At 40.1% G+C, this 26,470-nt stretch overlaps 1 protein-coding gene across 5 annotated transcripts; it reads right to left on the bottom strand.

Moving 5' to 3' along the window:
* Positions 1-952: 952 nt before the first annotated feature.
* Positions 953-12,371, bottom strand: LOC122882933 (Krueppel-like factor 15). 5 transcript variants are annotated; one of them, XM_044210907.1, is made up of 4 exons: positions 12,163-12,371; positions 8,708-10,315; positions 6,826-6,914; positions 2,080-2,216 (listed from the first exon to the last, which is right to left on the bottom strand). In XM_044210907.1, exons 2-3 carry the CDS (start codon positions 10,213-10,215, stop codon positions 6,845-6,847), a joined length of 1,578 nt encoding a protein of 525 aa, XP_044066842.1. In that variant the 5' UTR covers positions 10,216-10,315; positions 12,163-12,371; the 3' UTR covers positions 2,080-2,216; positions 6,826-6,844. The 5 variants fall into 5 exon arrangements, with proteins under 5 accessions (XP_044066839.1, XP_044066842.1, XP_044066840.1 ...); XM_044210905.1 differs by having other exon boundaries at positions 6,826-6,962; XM_044210908.1 differs by having other exon boundaries at positions 2,083-2,216; positions 6,836-6,914.
* Positions 12,372-26,470: the final 14,099 nt, after the last annotated feature.

Raw genomic sequence — 26,470 nt, forward strand, 5'->3', positions numbered from 1 at the left:
TATTAATCTTAGTTCCAAATTGTGTATTTTGTATATTTTAGTGTATTTTATGAGACTTAATCTATTAATTGGCTATCATTTATCTTCTTTAAGAAGAGTGGTGCCCCCGAGGACTTTATTCATTAGTTATTTACAATTATCTTTGATAATTCTGATAGCCATAATTAATTGATCGCATCTACACAAGTGGGTGCCCCCCTTTTAACCATTGTAAATCCCAACAGCTGCGTACATATTGTTAGTATTTACCATTTGTTTTTGTATATAGTGTTTTTTATTTAGTATTTTGAAAATCACTTCAGTGTCTTTGATAACCATTAGTGACGTTAGCTAGTCACTAAGAGCCAACATGATCCTAATATGCATGCTAAAAAACAACTAGTTAATGGTGAATATATGTACCTCAATATAAAGTATATCCTTTTACAAATGAAAAGTTTAATTTATAAGCAATAAAACACTTTCATAAATTCATTACACTCAGGTGTTTGGCAGCTATAGCCTTACTTGGTCTGGTATGACCAGTAGCGTATAGTGGCTAATGTTAGCAAACTTTTGTGTCTCTACTTGTGTAACAGTAGCACAAATACTGTCACGCAAGTTTTACCATTCACTATTATCCTGTAAATCGGCCGCTGTTCAGCAAAAGTTGCATAGGCTCGCTTTAAAGCATAAAATTTGGAGGTTGGGGTGAATATTTTATTTGATGTTGTAACAGCACCCAATTCCCGTCTCAACAAATGGGCAACAAGAACAAAAAATACACCAACATTTTTTTTGTAAATCTTTTTCATTTAATTTGATATCTATAAATGTATGTGTATTGAAATTAATCTGTGGAAAGAAGAGGGGAAAAAAGAAACTTGATTTGGCAGGAGAGGAGACAAGAGATTTGATATGTTCAAGACCAATGTGAATAAATGTGTTAGACTTATTCACACAGACACCAGCCTTGCCTTGTGCCTCTTAGCGATGTGAATTTACCATCTTGTTTTATTTGACGTATTTTTTGACAGCAGTGACATGGAGTAAATAAAGTGACATAAAGTAATACATGATATGGCATCACATAACATCACAAAACCAGAAAACAAATGTGATGTACCATGAGTTGAAGACAGACCAACAGACATGCTTCTGTGAATGTCTTGTCTTGTCTTCAACCGTGGCTTGAAATTTTTTGTGGATTATCTTTGGATGTAGCTGCACCCCCAATTTGTTTTGATCCAAAAAGGCCATAAAAATTACACATTCAGTCTCCTGACCAGATGAACCACAAATGTTACAGAACAGTAAGTCAAGTCAGAACACCAAATATTTCATATGTGCCAGTACAAATTACATACTGACATAATATTTGTTGGTGAGCAGTAATTCAACATGAACTTGAGCTTTGTTCTTGTTTTTGAGGTTATCCTATAACGAGACTCAAAGGCAACAAAGATACTTATTCAAAGCTAAAGGAATGTTGATGCATCATTTACTTTGCTGTCTATCGAGAAATCATCAAACCAAGCCCCTGACAGTTCTCAATGTCCAGTAAGCTCTTGTTGGGCAACATTAAGGGATGGGTGTTTGCTAATATTACATTTGGCTTCAAGAAGGTAAAAAAACTGGGGATTTAAAATAATAGCAAACCCCTTAGTTATGCAACTTTTTATTGATAAAGGCTTTCGACTCATTAACAATAACACACACCTGAAAGTGTAAAAATAAGAAAAAAGTTGTAATATACAAGAAGCTTATTCCACCTGTGAGGGTGTTGTGTCAAGTAACAGTTTTCTGTTTTAGTTCAGTTTTTACAGTCTTTTCCTTGCCACCCAATAAATTATCACAGTACCATGAATGTACGTCATGCGTACATATTGAACATAAACTCACACAAGCGAAAGAGTCCTTCACAGAGTCCTTTATAAGGTGTTTGGACTCTGAACCCCCTATCCTCTGTCTTTCATCACACACAAATACACACACACATACACGAACACAGCCCCCTGAACCACCCCCCTCAGCTTTGCAACAGTCTGTCAGAGCGGGGTCAGAGGAGTCAGTTTGCAGAGCGTCCTGTCCTGCTGCTTCGTGGAAAACGGTGGACTTTGAGGTGTTTTGACAGGTGATCACTGCGGGCAAACTTCTTCTCGCAGACGATGCACTGGTATGGTTTCACTCCGGAGTGGGAGCGGCGGTGTCGTGACAGTTCGTCGGACCGAGAGAACCTGCCAGAAGGAAACCAGGGAATTATCAAATGTGTCAAATTTTTCTGAGCATTAAGCATCTCTTTAATAATACGTCCCCACTCATTACTTCCAATTTTCTCTGTGAAGATAAAGAGCCATCCCATATTTAGCTCAACACATGACCACTGTAAATCCAAGCCCAGTCTATTCCTGGCCTGCTCCAGCCAGCCAGCTTGGATATCATGACAGTGAAGCATTAAGTGGATGATGGAGTAGTTCCTGTTGTATGTGTGTGTGTGCGTGCACTTATATCTTTGTGTGTATCTGTATATATTAGTAAAGCTGTTAAAATCAGATAAATCTGTAACGTGGATAAATTTTCCTGCGCACTTCCAGTAGCAGCAGCAGCAGACTGAAGGCATGAAGGCGATAATTCACAGAGATGCAAAGACGTCACTCATGGTTATTTCAAACCATTTCCACTCTAGACATGGATTACACAACTGGCCTATTCATCAGTTTAATGGCCCAGTATCACTAACCCTAACCCATAAGTAAAAGCTGCATTCGATTGTTTTCGGCCCCTTAGGGGCAACGCAACAGGTTGAAAACACTGACATGTTCTCACTTTATAAAGTGATAAATTGTTAAAGTTAAACAAATGCATTGATGCCTACAGTATATGCAAGCACTAATGCAACCCTATCAAAATGTGCTACAACTGTATATTTTTTCCTGACAGAAGCAATGCAGTCTGCTCTAAAAGTAAACTAAATGACTGAATAGGTGCAAAAATTAGTTATAGTTTACCTCAACCTATTACATATATGTTTACTATGTAGTACAGCTATAGGGGCATATTGCTAATTTTAATCTATTTGTAGCTGGTCTATGGGCAAATCAGGAACATTGCACATGCACTGAAAGAGACTTGCACCCTTGGGGGCAGCGGAGTAAGCTGAAAACACAACAATGACATATTATCACCACATAAAGTTGATATGGCAAATGTTGCCTATTATAGATCTAGCAGACACAGAGCAACATTAGCATTCATTTGGAGTTTTGTTTCTAGCCACCCGAATGTAATATTCACTCTATTTGTGGGTCTGTTATGTTCTCTCATCAGTTCATGGAAAAAAATCTGAGCTGCTAAATGCTCCACTTTGTTTGCCAGCTAGCTGCTAACTTTGTCTGTTTCGTGCTGAGCAGGTAGTGTACAGTTGTTTTATCTAAGCTTTTTGGCTAAAAACAGCTGCCTGCTACGGCTGGAAACAAGGTAGATGAGAGTGGTGAGAGTGAAGCAAAACAGTCAAGTTGTGGGACACATAATAAAAACAATGAGCAGAAAGGTGTTTTAACGTTCCATAGAGTTGCAGTCGGGTGATCATTTTCTTTGGGTTTGTCACTTCAAGTGACCGCTTTTACATTACACATAGTCATCCATTGATGATCCATTCATAATATAAAAATATTGAAATGCTTTCAACTACAGGTGACAAAAGCCTCAAAAATGACTTTGTGTTGACTTGTCTGTCATATGAGAGTTTTTACAGATGTTACAGGGATTAGCAGGGTTTCTTAATCTACAACACCAAGAGGCATGTCATTATGAAGATACAAATCTGAAACCACATCAGTCTTTTTATGCTCTGTACTTGTGACTGTACATTTGTTCCTTGTGGTAATCTGTGTGTGACACACATGCACAGATTGCACCCTGAAGATGTACTATATCAGCTTCAAGGTGGGGCATGATATAAACCTTGTACAGCTATTCTACTGGCTCAAACTGGGCCTGAGCCCAACTATAACATACTGCACTGGGGAGGATCTTTCTACAGAATATGCATTTAGGACTTATGCAAATAAACAGCCTGATTGTTCTTCAAATCAGGGGGAAGATTGATCATCTGCCAGTTCTCTCTCATAGCCTCACCACTGTCTCTCTCAGACTCATGCCCTTTCTTACTATAGCTCTTCCTCTATTTCTTTACTCCTCCCCCTCTTAATCTAACTAAGGTTTCTTAGCTCCTTACGTTACAGGGATGGTGGGCGAGGTCACTGAGTTCATAACTCCAAGGTTGGAGGGCATTTCTGTTGATCACTTGATTTGTGTTTTTCACTTGAGGAGTGTGGTCCTCAGGGCAGATTGGCGTGGCTACAGCACAACACATAGTATACATATTAGTGTGGGTGCTGTGGGAAACACATACGCAGGCTTTGTTCTAGCTTGTCCCTAAACTTTGCTCTGCAGCCAACAGAGTATAGAGAAAACAGCCGAGAAAGGAGAGGCCGTCAGGTTGGTTACACACCTGGAAAATTACAGTAACAGCTTTTGGCAAGCACATGTACTGTACAGAGTTTTATCTGTCATATTTATTTTCCTCTCTTTTTGTTTAGTTTATCCCGTCAGCTCAAAGCCCTTTGTGCCTCCTGTCACTGTGTTTATAAGTGGCTCAATTTCAACTCTGTGTAAGTTCAAAGGGAAATCACACTGATGCATGACAGCACTAATCAATGACAGAAGCTTGCCTCCTACATGCAAAGCTATATACAAGCAACCATAAAACCTCTTTAGACTGGTTTTCCAAAATTGATTTTTTTTTAAACCAGAGAAGCTGGATTCAATTCCTCAATTTGTTCTTTAGCAGGACATTGAATCCTTTCTAGCTCCACAGAGGTTGTTTTTTAGATGACCACAACCTCACTGACCTCCCTGCAGAGGTCAGAGGATAGGAAGATGGTGGTTTCCTATCAATAACATATCATAATTTACCGATAGTAAGGTAAGTCCTCTCTCTTTGTCTGTCAATTGAGCTCTAAGGGTCAAAATCCAGTGCAAAATCAAACTGCGCGTTGTCACCACCCAACAACACAGTTTTCACAGCTGACAAGCCACTACCCTGATGACAGATGTCGAGTACACACACATCAAGTGTTATTACAGCAAACTGTTTGGGTATGAGCCGAACAATATATGGCTGGTGTCATGTAAAGACTAAAAAAGCGTAGTTTTGGGAGGACTGGGGATAAATTGTTTTTAGTTCAATTAAATAAATGCATGTTTACCAATTATGGAGTACCAGAACTGCCAAAATCAAAAATAAATACAGAAATAAATAAATTACTCAAATAAATTAATATGCCATTAAATGCACCAAAAATAATATTAAAATTAATTCAAGCAATAGATAATTTATAAAATGTGACACAAATTGATATTTCTGTTTTTAATTTGCTTCTGTATTTATTTACATTTGTATTAATTCCCATATTTATTTACTTTCCTATTTCATTTTCCATTTTATTTATTAATTTATTCATTCATTTACCTATTCATGTATTTCTTTCTATATTCATTTATTTCTTTATTAATTTTTTATGTATTTATTTATGCATTTATGTATGTATTATTTTCCCTTTGCATTTTCCCACAAACTTTATTTCTGTTTTTTCCTTTTTACATATCTGTATGCATTTCTGCTTCATTATGCAAATGAGGAGGGCTGTGTGTCATGGGCTTAACTTTTCACCTATTGGTTGATTGACATCAGAGTTTATAGATCGACTATACATGCCTTGCTGCCAAAACGGTGCAAGTTTGTATCTCTGCAGACCGGAGACTTTGAGAGAGCGTGGTAATCACTTTTTAATTTGGCCAATCAGTGGTTTACAATCCATTGTCAGTCAAAAAACTAATTTCACCAATACGCTGCCTGATCCATTTGTCAATCACTTTTTAATTCAGCGAATCACTTCACAGTATTATAAGGGGGGAGGTACACAAACAACTCACGCTCCATTGTATCTAGCTAATGCTGTCTGCTTATGGCTTACCAACTCCTTGATCATAACAAAATATAGTAAATTCACCACTGCTCGTTTTAGAAAGGCCACTGCAAGAAAACATGTGCTTTGATTAGATCATCAAAGCAACAATGGATCATATATGTTTGTTTCTGATTTCCAGAATTAGCAAGCGAGCCTTCATTTTACCAGGATCATGCCCGGTGGGGAGAGAAGGATCCAATTTCAATCCTCTTCTATGAGCAGTCCACCAAAATCTGTTTCTGAACAAATTTGAGATGAGAAATAACCAATCCAGATGCTGAATCTTCACTCATATTAGATCTACAAGGCCTAATTTAAAAGTTAGTGTTCCGACTTTTGTAAGGCAAGGGCACTACTGCACTTCTGGTTTCCATTGCTTTTCTAGCCTGTTTACCGCATACTGCCTGTGGAAGCTCATTAGCCGCCAGTATCTAGCTTTCCAATAAAAGTCATGTCAAGTAGTATGTAAGTTATAAAATGTAGTAAAATATTTCTTACATGCAATTTGGCCAAATTATTGGAATAGTTCTACATTTTTTGGAAATACCCTTTTTCGCTTTCTTGCCCAAAGTTACATGAGAAGACCGATACTACTCTCATGTGTGTGCATTAACTATGGACCAGGAGTCAATTAGTTTAGCTTAGCATAAAGACGGTAAACAGGGGGAAACAGTTAGCCTGGCTGGTTATAAAAATCCACCTATGAGGACTTCTAAATTTGACTAATTAACATGTCATATCTTGTTTGTTTAATCTATACACAAGCAGAAATGCAAAAAAACGATGTTTGACGTTCAACAAGTTGTGGTTTTACATGAAGTTACATGGTGTAACTATTCCTTGGTGACGAGCTGCGGGGTGCAGTGACTTCCTGGAGTCTCTGCTGTTTGCCTGGCAACCTCACTGTGAAGGCAAGACATGAGAGTGGTATCAATCTTCTCATCTGACTTTCTGCAAGAAAGCAAAGAAACGTATTTCCCAAAATGTTGAACTTTAAACACACCATCATCATTATCATCATTAGCTTGGTGCCATTACACAGGCTTCCACAGGAAAAAGTGTATTCTACAACTTGTCCAGAATAACTTGATATATAATATGCTAATAAGACATAATGCATATTATTAAAAAAAGTGTCAGATCTGATGGATTTTAAATGGCTGCAGGTGCAGTACATCCTCCTCACCGAGTGTGGTGTTGCAGCTAGACTGATGAAGCATGCACCACAACTAGCTGGGCCAAACGTATGTAATTCAGTCTTTCTTATACATACAGGCACTTCTGCATTACTTTCCCTTCCCAAACTTAATACAAATTCTAAACTCAGCCTTAAACTCAAGTCCTTACCATGATTTAAACTTAACCATAACACTTGCCCTAACTTAACCCTGTCCATGAGTGGAAATACACACAAGCAGACACATACACACGCACACAAACACACTCACATATACACATGTGTGACCCAATATGCACCCTTCAGGTGTACGTATAGAGGTGGAATCCATTGATCAACAGGTCAAAAGTTAACATTTTTACTTTGGATAGAAGGGTTGAAATTAGGATTGTCTTGCTTAGATGAAAGCAATGATTAAAGGACAGAAAATCTAATTACACCAAAATTGTATCATGGATTGATAATTCATTCTGGGGGCCATGGGAAGTGAAATTGATTCTGCAATAATCCAGTTTATCTACTGCATTAATGTGTGTGTGTGTGTGTGTGTGTGTGTGTGAAGTGGTTGCAGACAGTGAGCAAACATGTGGAATAACTAGCAGGGGGCAAAGTCTGCATGCAGACAACTTCAAAAGGCATTCTATCTAATCTCCGACTTTACCATGGTACAAAAACACACAGATAGTGGGGACACACAGCCAGCATGTAGAATAGAACAAATTGTAACCTTCTTGAAAACTTGAATGTTGTTTGCCTGAAAATTATCTTTTTACCCTTCCCCTCCCATCCATAAACTATCTAAACTGAGCCTCCTGATCCTCTCATTGTATATTTAACACATATGTATGTCCCCTTTCTCTCTCCTGTAAAACAATATCTTGGTTCTTTTAAATACTCTTTGGAATAATGTAAAGGACTTCAAACCATTTGCTATTTTTGTGAAAAGGATGAAAACCTTCCAACATGTTTCAGCACTTAGAAAGTAATTAAACAAATAAACATCCCATCCTTTTGCACTTGATGGATTAAGATCTGTACTTTTCTAAAGAGTGTCACAGTCTCTTCTTATTAATAACTCCACAATAAAGAGCACCTTCACCACTGTTCTTTACATGACAAACTAATGTGTAGCACTCTGTACATCACTTCAAAGTCTACACACTTCGGGAAAAGTCAATCATCAACAGCTATTTTCAAGTGTCTACATATGAGTCGACAGCGGAAGTTGATTACCCCGGTTACTGTAATCTCTGTAGTGTAGATAAACATTTACAACACTTCACACTGCAAGTGCATTACATATACATTTAGCCGCACCATCAATCTATTCATTCATCTACATTTACTCATCAGACCATTGATCAGTTATAGGTTGCAGTGTGTGTAAGTTTGGAGGTAGCAAGAATGTTCTAATATAGCTAGTTTATTTTCATCTCTCCTGTCAATGACCGCTCTCTCTTTCGGCTCATTAATTATTTTAATCATTTGATCTTATAAAGAGACACTTGGTTCTGCTCACCTCCATCCACAGCCAGGCCATGTGCAGGCAAAGGGCTTCTCCCCCGTGTGCCTCCTCAGATGGGCTTTAAGGTGGCTGCTCTTGGTGTACATCTTATTGCAGCCGGGAAAAGAGCACTTGTGCATTTTAATAAGGTCTGCTACTGCACTCTTCTGGTACCTCTGACCTCCAGCAAGGACCCCTGTAGTTGAACCTCCACCTAACACGCCTTCTCCAAGCAGAATGGGTTTTGCGGCAATGGGCACTGGCGCGATCCGGACAAATTTGGATGAAGCAGTGCTTCCGGTTTTGCTTGAGCTAGTAATGTTTGCTGGGGAAAGCAGCTGAGGCACCAAGGCAAAAGTCTGCCCCTGGATGTTGACCAGAAGTTGGGCGATTTTGATATCCGACGGGGCCTGGGTTGGCTGGGATTCGGTTTTATGGGGTTGGGTTTGTTGCGTGACAGCATCTGATATGGCTCTAGGGTTGGGTTCTTGTTTGATATGTATGGGCTGGATTTGTAGGATGACAGGCACACTGGAAGCAGCACTAGTACCTTCTGATGAGGCTGGCGGTGAACCACAGTCCTCCTGTTTGATCCCATCAACACCAATTCTAGTAGAACTACAATTAACATCCACTGCTGATTGTGAGCTGTCTATGTCAGATGCACATGGTGCATGTTTGGTCTCTGTGTAGGAGGAGAGTGGAGAATGAGCCACAGGTACAGTTTGATCTGAGTTCTGTGACACTGATATGAGTTCTCCTACTAATGTCCTTGAACTTTCCGCTTCAGCATCCTCTGACGTTGGTGACATCGCCTCATCACTCCCCTCCTCTTCTTTTTCCATTGCCACCACCATGTTCTCCTCCAGGAACTCCTCAATCTCCTCCAGGGTGGGCTGAAAGAGGAGCACTGCAGGATCCTGCAGCTCATCCAGGAAGACAGGGAACTCATAACAGTCCTCTTTGGCCTGCTGCTGGAGTACACTCAGCCACTGCTCCTTCTTGGACTCCCAGGCGATTCCCATGGGTAAAAGAGGGGCAGATGAGGAGGAAGAAGAGGGTGGGGAGAACAGAGAGGAAGATAGAGGAGAAAAATGAGAGCTGCTGCTGGCATTAGAGCTTAATGAGGTGGCAAGCGAGGCCTGTGAGAGGAGGAGGTCTAGCAGGCTGTCTTGACTCTCTCCTCCTGAGGAGCTATAGCTCCCACCGCTCCTGCTGCTCCTGCTTTCATAGCTGGAGCCGAGAATGTTCTGCAACGTTGGCGACGAGGACTCAGGGCTGGAGCAGAGGGAGGAACAAGGGCTGGAGGAGCTGCTGAGGTAATCCTCAGAGAGGCGAGGGGAGGAGGAGAGTGTCAGCCCATGGTAGGGGTGGTGGTGGTGATCGCAGATACATGCATCAGTTACCATGATACCCGATGACACGCCACCATTGGCATAGTGACAGAGGCAGTTGTAGTCAGACCCCGGAGAGCCGGTATAATACAGGAAGGTCTCCTCACCAGGCGGCAAGTGATCCACCATTCCTGTGCAGATGAATGGCAGCTTAACTCTGCTCTGCTCTGAAGATCAAGCTGTTCGGCTGGAGATCGGCTGAATGTTAATAAAAATTAATTTCTTCTTCCTGCAAAAGGCAAATGAGTGTGTTCATCAGTTATGACAATGCAAGAATTTTCTTAAATTGAACTTTGAATTGGACTGTATACCAGCCAAAACAACATTGTTATTTTGTATAAAAAGAAATATTGAGGCTCTAGTGGCACCTACTCTGACTCTGCCTGATTTGCATTAAATCTAAGTTTATAATTATCAAGTTTGTGTATTGGGGTGATAATCACCTTTTCCAAAAAAAAAAAACCCAGCATGACAACACAGTAACTCTTTGTGGTCAGTCTGACTTGAGGTTAATGTTTTAAAAGACAGTTCCTCAAGTTTGTACTGTGTAAAAATAAGTTAACCAGCAGACAGACTTAAAATTATTATTATGATTTGGTCTATATGCACTACCTGCTGCTTGTTCAAGACGTCTGCAGCTGAAGACACTTCAAAAGGAAAGTCAACCACATGTGAAGGAAGTGGAATTTGAAGACTGTGTGTCTGTCTCTCTGTGTGTATGTGTGTAGAAGCTGCAGCTGCTGGTTCAGACTTCAAGCTGACCATGTGGAATCAGGGGTTCCCATTTCTCACCACGTCTAACATTAAAGCCACATGTTCTGCTGTCATTCAATGATGTGTTTCTATTTATTTCCCTCTAGTGGTCCTTATGACAGCTTAGCCTGACTGACCAAACAACTGCAATGCTACATAACTTTTAGAGACATACATAATGACATACATAGTGATAGGCAAATTCCACTGACCTTGGTTGTGTGGTCATTAATAAATGATTGATTGATTGATACTTTCACAAATTAGAATAAAACTACAAAGTTCACCTAAAAACGTTCTGCAGACTACCAAATTGCGAACAGAAAGGTAATGGGAGGGGTTAACAGGATAATTTATCACAGTGTTCAGTCTAAGATCAGCAGATTTAAATGGGATGATGAGTGAAGGATTTAGTGTATATGCAAAAAATGCACTGTATCTATATTTACATGGATTAAAAATGCTAGACATTATCAAATGGCTTTAAATGCGTAGCTTTTGATGTTTTAACACTATGATAAAAATCCCCTTTAAAACCTTAAAAGGCTTCATGTGTATTGCATAAACAAAAAAATGAGAGTAAAAACAAAATAATTGTAAAGCTAAAAAACAACGTTTCCAAAGGGAAATCCAGGGAGCTACAGTGGCCCTCAGAGAGATTTCAGGGGGTCCCCGGAAAATTACTAGATTAATTTGATTGCTTAGTTGACTTTCAGTTAGGCTATCACAATCACAGGACGTTAAAGACGATTATTCTTAGGATGTCACACTGCTGTTGTTTCCCACCTTTAGTTAGTTATGTAATTAGTGTTCTAAAGCAAACATTCGACTCAGATATGGATGCTTATGTGATATAACATCATATGACATCGATGGGCTGGGGTCTACTGCTGCTGTGCCGAGGCGATACCTCATGGAAAAAAGTTTGGGAAGAGAGTTTGGGAACACCTTGGACTGTCCAAATAATTTGCCCTATGGTAACCCTGCCGCCATGAAACATCAAAAAGGCTTTAACAGCAAGATGCTCTCCTGGTTTGATTTTATTAACTTAACTTCCCAGTAAGGAATTTATAATGATTTTGTATTGTGAGGGCGGCAGCAAAGGCTAATGCATAAAGCATAGGCTACAGTGTCGCTATAAGCTCGCATATGTAATATATATACCAAATGCCTCTTCATTCACTCAGCAGAGTGAATGGAGAGGCATACGCTGTAGGCTACTACACAATGAGAGACAGAAAACACAGACACAGGCACAAATTGACCATAATATTTCTGTCTACGGTTAAATCACACCAGCGTCCCTACTTCTTATGCACTTACCTGTACAGGTGAGCTCCTCTGCGCTGAGCGCTCTTCTTTTGAAAGTAGCTGTCAGTGTGTAATAGTGCGCGATGGCAATATATCTCTACCACACGGTTTTTGCATAGCTGTACGCCTCCACTCTCTCTCTCTCTCTCTCACACACACACACGCACTCACTCACACTATCACTCTCTCTCCAAAGGGCTGGTAGTTCGCTTAATCGTCACATGATCGGAGCTGGGTATGTTATACCAGTCAAATTAAGGGGTAGGCTCATGAAGGCTCGCCTGCTCGGCGCGCCGCAATTGGCTCTCGTTAGAGGGGAGGCCGGCCTCAGGGTCTGGCGTCAATGGAGAAAGGGAGTGTGTGTGAGTGAGGGAAGGAATGACTATGTGTGCGAGTGAGACCAGATCATGAAATCACTTCCATACCCCTATAATAACCATAGAGGACTTAGATATAGGTCATGCAGTTTTTACATTGTATTGTTACTCTTTATTTAGGCCTACATCTTGCTACTTGTATAATATTCCCATTAGAGTTTCCCCTGAGTGTGTTATATGTGTTTTATGTGACTCATTGTAATTCCCTGTAGTATAATGTTTGTGTATAGTTCTCAACAGGGTTAACTGATAGTATCATTCAATCGTGTAATATTGGTCTATAGGAATACATAACATAACATCTAATTCTTCCCAATTTACAGTGTAATTTTTTGTATGAAGAGTGTACCAGTACAGTACAGGCCTACGAACCGATGCATGCATGCAGGAACAAGGAAAGAAGATGTGAAATAAGGAGATAACAATCTGGAAACATCAACAACAACAGAAATTATATTGTAGGTATTTTTTAACTGGGTACATATTTTACTGGGTACAGTATGATCATTACTGAGCAACAAAGCTAAAAGTTTGGGGTAAGATGGGCTAATGAATTCTGTAGCATTTAATAAATCTACTGTGGTTTATTTCAAAATTACCATATACTTCATACCTACAATGGAGGGGTACAGGAGATAACACAAATAGGACAGGGAAACTACATAATTCCTAAATAACTACATTTGTGTTTTTACTTTGGAACAAATAAAGGTCCAGGGAAAATACTATTGTCAGGAACACACTGTGGGCTTATAGCCTATACATTGTAAAATAGACCTACCTATGGGGTGCAACATTGCACTTACAAGGGACTTCAGAAACCTGAGGTGGTACAGGTTTATGTGGATTGACACTGTTGTTACACAAATTGCTGTTCTTTGTTGTTATGGAGTACAGTAAATAGAAAATCTTTTTTATGATGAGGCTTCTACAGTAAATACAGCTGAAGTGAAAACCAGGAATATTCATCTAACAGCCAAGGCTGTAGAAGATGATAGATTTTATGTCCTGTCACAGCGTAACTGTCATGAACAGTAAAGGATATGAACACTACAGTAGTTGAAAAACTTTATTGAGGGCCATTGTACAATATCAAAATTAAAACATGATACAAAAAGTTATTATTTCTTAACTTTCAAACTCAGCACATCTCTAAACAATTTCAACTCGTATCCAAAACTGAGCAGACCTAATGCCAAAACCACAGGCAAACATCACTCTCTATACAAAACATCTCTATAGCTCCCTTCACAACAGCTCCATGAAAGCTCAGCTTCCACTCACTTCACCAGCAAATGTCAATGGTGGATGCTCATTTGTAAGCTGTGCGCAGCTCTCAAGGATGGTCAGGCTCATATTAGAATAGGTCCAAAAGAAGAACTGGCATGCTCAACTCCAGTGTCTAAAGTATGATGGGTGCCAACCCCAAAATGGCAAATGAAATCATGAGCACTTGCAAATAGTATGTAATACTTTTTAATGATGCACAGCAGCAGAAGGAAACAGATGCGTTTCAGCCATAGGCTTTCCTCAGTGTTTCTGAGACATTTGTGGGTGTGACCCCTATTAGACAGCCTGGAACCTGCCAGTGATTGATCCAAATCATCAGCTGATACAGATCATCAAAACAACGTCATCGAAAACCAAATCCTAGTGAGAAAATTAATAGTAGGAAAATATGTCAAACAAAAGATATATCCAATATTCTGTTTTTGCAACAAATATACAGTATATACATACTTTAACTCCTCATGTGCAGAACCTTCATAGAGAATACAAATATACAATACATCAATCAACACAACATCATCTACAGACAAATAGTAGTGAGAAAAATAGTTGTAAAATTTAAGGGGAAATACTGCATATCGCACACTATTGTTGCAACAACCAGACAATTAGAATATATAGGTACCCAGTAGTTACAAATACTTACAGTATAAGTTCTCTTTAAGTTCCCACATTATTACCCCCTTATTCTCTAACTTCACATCTTGTTCCCTTGAATCTACGTGTACGTATCGGTATGTACTGTACTGGTACACTGTAGACCAAATAATTACACTGTAAATTGAGAAGAATTATGCTGTACATTGTGGGCAGTAATCTAAAGTGTTACTATTAATAATTTTCAGAAAATAGTACCATAGAAATGTACTGTTTTTGAGACTTAAAATTTGTATGTTAATATATATGGACTCATATTCATCATGGTATTTAAGCTGCTAAGATAATTGTAACAGGATAATATTCTTGGAGAAAAAAATAAGGGGACAAACATCAGTATTCTAGTTCATGAGTCCTCTCTGCTGCCTAGAAAGCACACTGAGCTTTTTCCCTGTTACCGATTGCCATGAATAAATAGGTGGCTGAGTGACTGAGTGAATGAGGGAGCCATTGAGTAGGTAAGTGAGTGTATTTACATGCTGCCTAATAACATCAGTAATAGAAGTTTTGCTTTCACTCCAGCTGAGCAAACCTCATATAAACACCTCAGCTAGGCTGAAGTAACTTTACTGGCTCCAACCTAATTTGATTTGCCTGCGTAGGTTAAAATACCTTTCAGTGTGTTTGGATAAATGATGCACTTTCAGCCTGCTTGTAAACATCAGGAGTGTTTCAGTGTGTACTTGTATACAGTAGAGAGTCAGTGGCTATTATGCTGTGTAAAAGGATACACAATGTCATACTGAGGAGGTCTACTGATACTACTACTACTGCTGCTGCTACAACAACTGCTACTGATGCTAAGACTACCAAAACTACTACTGCTACCTCTAATATTGCTACAACAATTGCTACTATTACTGCTACTGCTGCTACAACTACTGTTAACAGAACTACTGTTGCTAGTGCTACTAGCCCTACTAATTTTACTGCTACTACTACAACTTCTATACGATACAATATTGCTAAAGCTACAGAGACTGTATGTACTACTACTTCTCTGAAGAGGCTATATTCAAAGAAGACATTTTGACATTTCACAGTAGGAGAAGCAGCTTCGGTTTCGGGATCCTGGTATTGTGCATGCTGTCTCAGGGTCAGGTTATGCAAAAAGCATCTGACCCAGCTGTCCTGGAAGGCATTTATAGTGTTGCACCCGGCCATGTAACACTATGAATGCACTATGAATTGTGTAACAAATGAAAAAGGAGAGCTTGAGAGAGAAGTTAAAACCCATCTTACATTCTTACCTCCTTACACCTGGCCAATCAAGGTGTGAAGTGGGTGTGAAAGTTTCATTATCAGTTAGAGAAATTTTCCAACAAAGCCCCTCCTAATCTGACGTTGGAAAGATGTGGGGGGAGGGGTTTCCGAAGTTATTCGACTTTCTGTCAAGCAGTTCTGACAAAGTATACTGGTGCCTTTACTGTCACACTGTCATGGCTTACTGGGACGCTTGAATAGAACAGAGCCATCTTTAATGTTATTAGTAACACCTGTGCTTTTCCTACTAAGTCAGAATGTCTGCTGTGAAAAAGGCCTATACTAGTATGATTCCTACCACTGCTGATACATGCAGTAAATAACTCATGTGATTTGTAACCAACAACCTTACAGAGGTCCTGTAAGGTTGTTGGTTACAAAGTGCTTAAAGAGAAGCAGGGTAACTGCTGTTCACTGCATTCAATCAACACATCTCTGTTTTCCCACACAGATTACATCTTTGCTCATATCAATAGTCAGCTTGTTAAATAAATTAGTAAGATGTATATTTAAGTCTAATTTGATGTTATATTTGTGAAATGTGAAATGCACGGCTCATAGTGATTACTCACTAACAGAGTCTCATGAAGTCCACAGAGGTTCTTTTCTCTGCCCTACAAACTAATTGGTTTCGGCTGCTCTATTCAAACTCACAAACACCTACACATATGCATATTATGTAAGCCCCAGATGGACCTAATGAATCAAATTGATTTATTTCCTCTAGTAATGCTTGCAACATGCCAAAAGTGAAATGGAGAAAATGTGTGCTTCTTGGGTGCATTTCTTAAGGTTGTAACAATTATAGACGATACCCTTAACAAAGCTGCCACTCTCACCAAGAAGCACTGGAAGGGAGATATGGGTAAATACTTTCTAAGCAGTATATTTTTCTTATCCATTTTGGACAAGCTAGTTATCAAGAACATGGAACCCAAAATGAAATAAAAAAATATACATAAGATTGAGAAATATCAACCCGTTCTCATTCCCAGGTCGTCAAATACCGACGTTTTGTTACGCCCCTTGGCGTCTCATACAGATGCGCAAGATACCCTTTAGCATCTGTATGAGACGCACCAGGCTTTCAATTAACTCCAATGTAAAACCATCCATGGCAATATTAGACGCTCAGAGGAACTGCTTCGGGTGTCCATTCACTCCAATATTAACCTGACCGTGGCGCTAAGTTCCATTGGATAACCCGTCGTCTGGAAGTATTTTCCTCACTGTTAATTCCTTGGTTAAGGTTTTCTTTCAATGATATCCTCAACATTTCTCAATACTAAAACATTACCCATGATCTTTAGCCATCGTTGTAGGAGGAATCCAGCTCACCGCTAAACCTGAAGTCAGGTGGAAAATATTTAAATTACTTAATAAAGTACTTATTGTAAAATGAATTTACTGTCATAATCAGCCCGACATAGTGTGCCACATAGTTTTTTACATAGGTGTTTTTGGCATGAAATGATACCTGATCCAGGGGGGAAAACAATTTCTCTTCTCATTGGCTGTTTTGGTTGGTGACATCACGTAAACCACGGGGTGTTCGACTCCTGTTTTGGCTAAAATATCTTAAATAAACCAACATTTTTATTTTATTAACATATATAATCTAGATTAAGTATAATTACTAGTTCGGCTGTAGTGGATATTTGATATATGTATTAGATCTTTTTGCAACCCTATTTACAACACTACTTTGAAAACTGGAAGAACTACAACTGTGATGCTGATTTGTATCAAGCTGCATGGAAATTGTAGTTTTTAGGAAATAGTGTTTTTGGAAGTTGTAAATACTGAATTGAGAGTACACTGGGGAGTTTAACGGGATGTAAACACATTTGTGTAATCAGTATATATATATATATATATATATATATATATATATATATATATAGCTACACACTATGTCACATTACAATGTCTGTGCAAGTAGTTCTATGTTTCTATCTGTATTTTTTAATCTATCAACCTTTTACCTGTACGTGTTTAATCTTGAGCTGCTGTAACAAGCGAATTGTCCTGGTGTGGGATCAATGAAATTTATCTTACATGACTATGCTTATATCACCTGATAGCTGAAGTCAAGAGCTCTCTGTAACAGTTGGCCCCCTCTTTTTGTTGCTGGATCATATGCCTTCAAACATGCATCAAGGTCAAGGTTCAAAGGTCAGTATCTCTATGCAGGAGCCATGAAGAGTCTTCATACTGACAAATCTTACTCTTATATATACAATTTATTTACAATATATAGAATTAAGCTTGTTGTTTGTTAGTTTTTTCTTTTTTAGTGGAACTTGTTACCAAAATGAGTCACCTTCAGAAATTGTTGTACAATATTTCTGACAATCAAGGGCATCAGTACTACAGGCTTGGAGCCTGAAGTGCTTGGGTTATGGCTGAAAAGACCATCTCATTCTCATTCACTGGTCATCAAATACAGAGGCATGCATAGGCTCCTATTGACACAACCCTGGCAATTTTTTTGTATCTTTATGCTTCTTGGTTTTGGGATTTTATGTCAGCATGACATATAGCCCATTCAATCAGAATCTGTTTTATTAGCCAATGCAAGCATACAAATAATGTGTCTTGGCATATGTTCCCAAAAAACACAACAAAGAAGAATAAAAATAGACAAAAGTAAAGTAATAATTATAATAATAAACAAAATAATATTAAAATTAAATTGACATTTTAAAATCTATTTACAGAATGGAATAGTAATAATTTTTAAATGGGATGTAAAACTTGAAATGAAATATTGACTACAAATGAAATATGGACTGTGCTATAGACAAAAAAATTAAGTATATGAAATATATGAAGGTGATGCGAGCAAAAATTTTATGTGAAATGTGCATAAATAATCAAATTATGTAACAGTGGAGGTTGAATGCAATGCACAATATGGGCAACTAGAGGCAATATAAGTGGGCATTAGTTTAGGTATCTGAAGGATTGACCATCTCATTGGGAGAGGAAGCTAACGTTCAGCCTGGCCTTCAAGTCCTCTGGAGACCGGCTTTTGTAGGCTACATCCTTCAGAGAATGCAGTCCCTGAATTTAGACACATGCTCTTTTTCATTAGAAGGCTGACATAAATCTCCATTACATGTATTTATAGTACTTAGTACTTACTATAGTACTTTACTCAAATACATGAGTTATCCTTTTATTTATGTTTATTCAAGTCACACCTAATTAAAAAGTGCCAAGATCTCAACAACTCATCATTTCCTGAAATTATAAAACTTTGTAATAAGTTGAGTTCACTAAACTCCAAGAAACCATTAAACGTGACTATGATGACTGCCCTGCACTGACAGAACCAGTTTGAACTGCCTTTGGACAGCCTTTCCCCACCATCCCTCGTCTGTCCTCCATCTTTCATGCAACGTGTGTGTGTGTGGTAATCTAGTGAAAGGTTATTTTCCAAACTTAATTTATAGGGTCATTGTTTTTTGTGGTTAAAATATTTGTCTTTAACTTTAACTCTGTTTTATCTTATTGGACGTCGCCTCATATTTTGTACACCACCTGTATGTCAGAGTAACCAACAAATTCCTATCTTACAGATAAACAAAGACTTTCAAAGATGCTGTCCTGCCCCTTGAGTCTACACGTGTGTCATAGTTGGATGGGTGCAGACCAAACTCCAAAGAGAAGTGATCAGCATAGCAAGAGTGTGTTAATGGAACGCATTCAGGTGAGGTGAAAACATGTTAAAAACGTTTTAACAGGGTCATATTAATAAATTATTAAGTAGTAGTTTGTGATTTTCAAACAAAACTTGCTCCTCATTGAGGCCCACTATTTGAATGTGTTCTTTTCACCCTGTAGCTGATACATTTTTTAAATAAAATATATTTTACTCCAGCAAGACCAAAAAAATTAAGCATCATCTGACTCTGAATTTAATCACCTGACATCTCTTGAATTTGTACTTTTGCTTTCATCAAAAAATATGACAGTGTATAGTTATAACAATCATGGTCTATTTGTGTGTCTTATGTGGAACAGCAGAGACTGAAAAGCAGAATGAGCAGCAAGAATTACACTTAAGAATGCTCTTAAGTGCCAACTTAGGAGTAAAGGAGTAAAAAAAACTAAATGCTATAACAATAGGAGCTTGGCAAGCTTATAAGACTGACAGCAGCTGCAGTAACAACAACATACTAGGAATATTGTGGTTATGGTTACTATACTTGGACAACCTTTGTTTTCTTTTTTTACATTTCAATTGTTGTTTTCTTTCTCACTTTAGATGACTAAAAGCAGACAGGCCATGGAATCAGAAGGAGAAGCTTCAATAAAAATGTGGCTCCGCAATGCCAGAGACAGGGATGGGGGAAGGACCAGAAGGAGCAAACAATAAATGTTTTCTAAGGCAGACATCCACCGGGGTCCCTGACAGAATTGTTTTTTAGTGTGCTTATTGTGTTTTAATGACCTATGTGGTCATTCTGTTTTATATAAAGAAACTGGTTCTCAGCATTTTATTCAGTATATATTATCAGATTTGTATCAATATTGAATAACCTAGACATCTTTTATTTTAACCTGGCTGTAAATAGGTGTAGCTTGCTTGCAATAAATGTAGTATAGAAACATGTGACTCTTTTTACTGCTACTTTCAGCAAGTCCAATTATTCTGCATATGCATTAATAGTAATGTTGTGGGTCCAGTTTTGGTAAGTCTATACTACAGGTAAAAAGTAGGACCAAGCTAATTTTGTCATTTGTTAAGGACCCACAAAGCATGCCCATGGGGACATGCCCACAGTAAACCCACAGTGTGCCCAGTATTCCCACAGTATACCCACAGTGTGGTCACTATGCCCACAATGTGCCCACAGTGTGCCCACAGTGTGCACAGTATGCCCACAGTATACCCACAATGTGCCCACTGTGAGCCCCGTTACCAGCGTAAAATGCGGGGGACGTGTGGGCCCCACATTATGAGGCATGCCCACACAGAGCCCACACTCAGGCCATGTTTGCTGGGAAAAGGAATGTCTGCCATTTTGGTTTTCACAAAAGAAACGTGGCAGTCACGTGACATGGATGAGGGCTAATATAAAAGAATAGGACAAAAAACTTAATTCTCGGAACTGAAAGCGAAATAATCTAAACTGATAGCCATAACACTGACCTATCGTATTGTTGAATTATCAAGGAGACTGTTTTAGTTTTGAGAAATGTTGAGGATATAATTGAAAGAAAACTTTAACATGGGAATTAACAGTGAGGAACATGTGTGCGCATGCGCCAGCCCGCATGCTGCCTGTTGCAGTAGCTCCGTCTCGTCGTCTTACTTTTTCCAACTTTTAACTTTCCTTTTTCTTCCAAACTTGAGTAACTTGTGTGTAAGTATAGTTTAAACTACACTCTTTACGAAAATGAGGGTAGAAAGTGTTTTGGTACTTTTTTCCGCTGTGGAACTTTGGCCGCATTGTTTACACCAGGGAACAGCTGATCGCGCTGAAGCAGAGTGGCATGGGCCCAAGACAACCGATGTCCCCACTGAGATCTGGAGGAGGACACACCGAGGATGCAGAGGTAGAATGAAGTGGCGAGGGAAGAGAGAGGGGTGCAGACAAAAGAGACACGTATGCCTTCTCTCATCATGGGCAACGTGAGATCACTGGTGAATAAAATGGATGAGCTAACAGCGTTAGCCCGGAGTCAGACGGAGTTCCGTGAGTGTAGTTTGATGTGCTTCTCTGAGACATGGCTACATCAGGATATCCCGGACCATAACGTTTGCATCGACGGCTTTCAGACTGTTCGGGCCGACAGGGATCACACCGGGAGCGGTAAGCGGAAAGGCGGCGGGCTTGCAGTTCTGGTTAACAACAGATGGTGTAACCCTGGTCACGTTACCATCAAGCAGAGTATCTGTAGCCCGGACATTGAACTGTTAGCTGTGGGACTCCGGCCATATTATCTGCCACGTGAATTTTCACATGCCATTGTTGTGGCTGTTTACACCCCCCCCTCTTCTAACCCGGCATCGGCGTGCAACATCGTTCACACCGCCATAGCACAGCTCCAGACTCAACACCCGAGTGCACTCGATATTAATCTTGGGTGACGTCAACCATGTCAGTGTTTCAACAACACTGACTAATTTCACCCAGTATGTGAGTTGTCCTACTAGAGAGAAGAGGACACTGGACCTGCTGTATGCTAACGTTAAGGACGCATACAGCTCTTCCTCCCCTGCCCTCTCTGGGTAGGTCAGACCACAACCTGGTTTTCCTTAAATCCTGCTATGTGCCTCTGGTTCAAAGGCAGCCCGTGACCACAAAGACAGTGAGGAGATGGTCAGAGGACGCCTATGAGACACTGCAGGAATGTTTTGAAGTGACAAACTGGGATGCACTCTGTGAGCCGCATGGAGAGGACATTGATGGGCTCACTGAGTGCATTACTGGCTACATAAACTTCTGTGTGGACTGCTATGTCCCAACTAAGATGGTCCATTATTATCCAAATAACAAGCCCTGGGTAACAAAGGACATCAAGGACATCATGAATGCCAAGAGGAGGGCCTTTACTGATGGTAATAGGGAGGAGGTGAGGGCTATCCAGGCCGACCTGAAGGTGAAGATCAGGGAGGCCAAGGATAAGTACAGGAGGAAGCTGGAGTGGAAACTCCAGCAGAACAACATGATAGAGGTCTGGAGCGGCTTGAAGACCATCACTGGCTTCAGACCGACTGGCAGCAGAGGAGTTGAAGGCAGCTTGGACAGGGCCAACGAACTTAATCTGTTCTTTAACAGATTCGACACTCCGGCTCCTGCTCATCCCCCCTCTAACTCAGCTGCTGTCGGCCCTCAAGCTCCTCTTAGTACTCTGCTCCACCCTACCCATCAGGCTAACAGCCCTCTTCACACTAATGCTCCCCAACTCCCCCACCTGTAACTTCTGCTGTGTGCCTGACTGCTGACCAGGTGAGAGGACAGCTGATAAAACTCCACTCAAACAAGGCTGCAGGCCCCGATGGCGTTAATCCCGTGGTGCTAAAAGCCTGTGCCCCCCAGCTATGTGGAGTCCTTCAACATGTCTTCAACCTGAGCCTGTGTCTTCAAAGGGTCCCCGTTCTGTGGAAGACATCTTGCCTCGTTCCTGTGCCGAAGACGCCGCGTCCCAGTGGCTCCAAGGACTACAGACCGGTGGCACTGACCTCCCACATAATGAAGACCCTGGAGAGACTAGTGCTGGAACAGCTGGACTAGTGCTGGAACATTCAGGGTTTTTCATGTGTTGATGGCTGTGAAATGATGATGAATGAACATTGATCCAACTATGACCTGTTATGTTTAGTTTTTCACCTCTGAGATGTTAAAAATGCATTTCCAAAAAAAGTGTTTTTGTGAGAGATTAAATTTATTACAGGATACTTCACCCTTTGCCTAAAATTGCTGTTTTTCTCAAGTACCCAACACACATACACACATCTATTTTCAGACACTCTCTTGAGACGGTCACAGTACCAACAGCAACATGAAATATTTGTAAAAACCCAGCCTGTTGTTTGGAACAAAGATTTCCTCAGAGAATTACGCAATGAGTTTTAAATAAGCTGCAAACAACCTCAACCCTTCCACCCCCCAACCAATCACTACCACTGCCACCAACACAAATACAAACACTCACACTTGTGAACACCTCTCCTGTCTCCATTGCAATTCAATTCAGTTTTATTTATATAGCGCCAATTCATAACAGATGTTATCTCATTGCACTAAATATAGAGCAGATCAGCTAGAACGGGCCAGCAGCAGGTGGCCCATAATCATAGATCCAGACTGCTCTGGGAAGCAGAAATACCTGCTGAAAGCGACAGAAGGAGAGAGGAGAGAGATGAGAAAGCGCAAAATTATGGGAGAGAAGATGTCGAGTTAGTAACATGCATTAGTGGGTTAAGAATGCGTACAGATGGAGAGGGAGAAGAGGAGAGACTAGGCCTAGAGCAGCATAACTAAGGGATGGTTCAGGGCTCACCTGAGCCAGCCCTAACTATAAGCTTTATCAAAGGTGGAAAGTCTTAAGCTCACTGTTAAATGTAGAGCTGGTGTCTGCCTCCCAAACCCAAACTGGGACCTGGTTCCACAGGAGAGGAGCTTGATAGCTGAAGGCTCTGGCTCCCATTTTACTTCTGGAGACTCTAGGAACCACAAGTAACCCTGCATTGTGGGAGCACAGTGTTCTAACAGGGTAGTAGGGTACTATGAGCTCTTTAAGATATGATGGTGCCAGACCAATAAGGGCATTGTAGGTGAGGAGAAGGATTTTAAATTATATTCTGGATTTTACAGTGCAGAGAAGCTAATATTGGAGAAATATGACCTCTTTACCTAGTTCTTCAGTATATGTGCCGCAGCATTCTGGATCAACTGGAAAGTCTTAAGGTACTTATTGGGGCAGCCTGATAATAAAGTATTGCAATATCCAGCCTAGAAGTAACAACTGCATGGACTAGTTTTTTGGCATCATTTTGAGGCAGGATGTGCCTGATTTTTGCAATGTTACCTAGGTGAACAAGGCAGTCCTTGAAGTTTGTTTTATGTGGGTGTCAAAGGACATATCCTGATCAAAGAAAATTGCAGGTCATTCAGGTTTTTGTCCTAATGGCATGCTTGAAGTTTAGCTAAATGATTGGTTTCACTTGGCTTGATCAATAGATGTAATTGGGTATCATCTACACAACAACGAACATTTATGGAATGTTTCCAAATAATGTTGCAGGAAGTATATATAAGGTGAATAGAATCTGTCCAAGCACAGAACCTTGTGGAACTCCTAACTTTGGCATGTATGGAGGATTCATCATTAACATGTACCAACTGAGATTGAGTTGATAAAAAGGACTTCAACCAGCTTAGTGCCAATTAAATGTTCCAGTCTCTGTAATAGGATGTGATGGTCAATGGTGTTGAATGTAGCGCTAAGATCTAACAAGACAAGTACAGAGACAAGTCCATTGTCTGATGCAGTTAGGTCATTTGTAATTTTGACCAGTGCTGTCTCTATGCTATGATGTACTGTAAATCCTGACTGAAAATCCTCAAATAAATTATTATTGTTATGCAGAAAGTCACACACTGACTGGCAACTGCTTTCTCAAGGATCTTAGAGAAAAAGCGGAGGTTAGATATAGGTGGTCTTCTTTTACTTTCGGCTGTTCCCTTTCAGGGGTCGCCACAGCGAATCATGTGCCTCCATCTAACCCTGTCCTCTGCATCCTCTTCACTCACACCAATTAACTTCATGTCCTCTCTCACTACATCCATAAATCTCCTCTTTGGTCTTCCTCTAGACAGCTCCAACCTCAGCATCCTTCTACCAATAAATTCACAGTCTCTCCTCTGTCCAAACCACCTCAATCTGGCCTCTCTGACTTTATCTCCGAAACATCTAACATGAGCTGCCTCTGATGTACTCATTCCTGATCCTGTCCATCCCCGTCACTCCCAAAGAGAACCTCAACATCTTAACCTCTGCTACCTCCAGCTCTGCCTCTTGTCTTTTCTTCAGTGCCACTGTCTCTAAGCTGTACAACATCGCTGGTCTCACCACTGTCTTGAACACCTGTCCTTTCATTCTTGCTGATACTCTTTTAAATCACAATGTCATCCGCAAACATCATAGTCCATGGAGATTCCTGTCTAACCTCATCTGTCAGCCTGTCCATCACCAGAGCAAACAAGAAGGGGCTCAGAGCCAATCCTTGATGCAGATCCACCTCCACCTTGAACTCCTCTGTCACACCTACAGCACACCTCACCACGGTCTTACAGCTCTCATACATGTCCTGCACCACTCTAACATACTTCTCTGCCACTCCAGACTTCCTCATACAATACCACAGTTCCTCTCTCGGCACCCTGTCATACGCTTTCTCTAAATCTACGAAGACACAATGCAACTCCCTATGACCTTCTCTGTACTTCTCCATCAGCATCCTCAGAGCAAATACTGCATCTGTTGTACTCTTTCTAGGCATGAAACCATATTGCTGCTCACAAATGCTCACCTCTGCCCTTAGCCTAGCTTCCACTACTCTTTCCCACAACTTCATTGTATGGCTCATCAGCTTTATTCCTCTGTAGTTGCCACAGCTCTGCACATCTCCCTTGTTCTAAAAAATTGGAACCAGTACACTTCTCCTCCATTCCTCGGGCATCCTCTCACTCTCCAAGATCTTGTTAAACAAACTAGTCAGAAACTCTACTGCCACCTCTCCTAGAAGGTTAGATATAGGTGTATAGTTGCCTAAAACCCGTGGATCAAGAATGGGCTTTTTAAGAAGAGGTTTAATTACAGCTACTTTAAAGGGCTGTGGTACATTGCCACTTAATAAAGACAGATTGATCATTTTTAGTAAAGAAGTGTTAAAGAGACAGGTTAATGGTTAATTCAGCAGGTATTTCTGCCTCTGGAGCTGCAGAGACTGGATCTGTGGTTGTGGGCCACTTGCTGCCCCCATGTTCCTGCTCGACAACTGTTACTACAGTTGTTGTTATTAGCTCTGTTACTAATACTGTCATTATTATTCCTATAGCTGTCATTCCTATTATTATTAATTTATTCATATTACCACTAAAATTACATTACTACTATTTGAAAAATAGTTTTGGAGCAAACTAACTGTTCTGCTAAGACAGGCTCAGATAATTGTGAAGCTACCACACAGTCCTGCTAGGAATCAATGCTTT

Source organism: Siniperca chuatsi, linkage group LG10, assembly GCF_020085105.1.
Source record: "Siniperca chuatsi isolate FFG_IHB_CAS linkage group LG10, ASM2008510v1, whole genome shotgun sequence".
Taxonomy (NCBI): domain Eukaryota; kingdom Metazoa; phylum Chordata; class Actinopteri; order Centrarchiformes; family Sinipercidae; genus Siniperca; species Siniperca chuatsi.

Coding starts and splice junctions, on each gene's coding strand:
- LOC122882933 (XM_044210904.1), bottom strand. CDS start 10,215: ATGGTGGATCACTTGCCGCCTGGTGAGGAGACCTTCCTGTATTATACC. Junction 2,217..8,707: donor TGGCCTGGCTGTGGATGGAG/GTGAGCAGAACC, acceptor TCCTTCTGGCAG/GTTCTCTCGGTCCGACGAAC.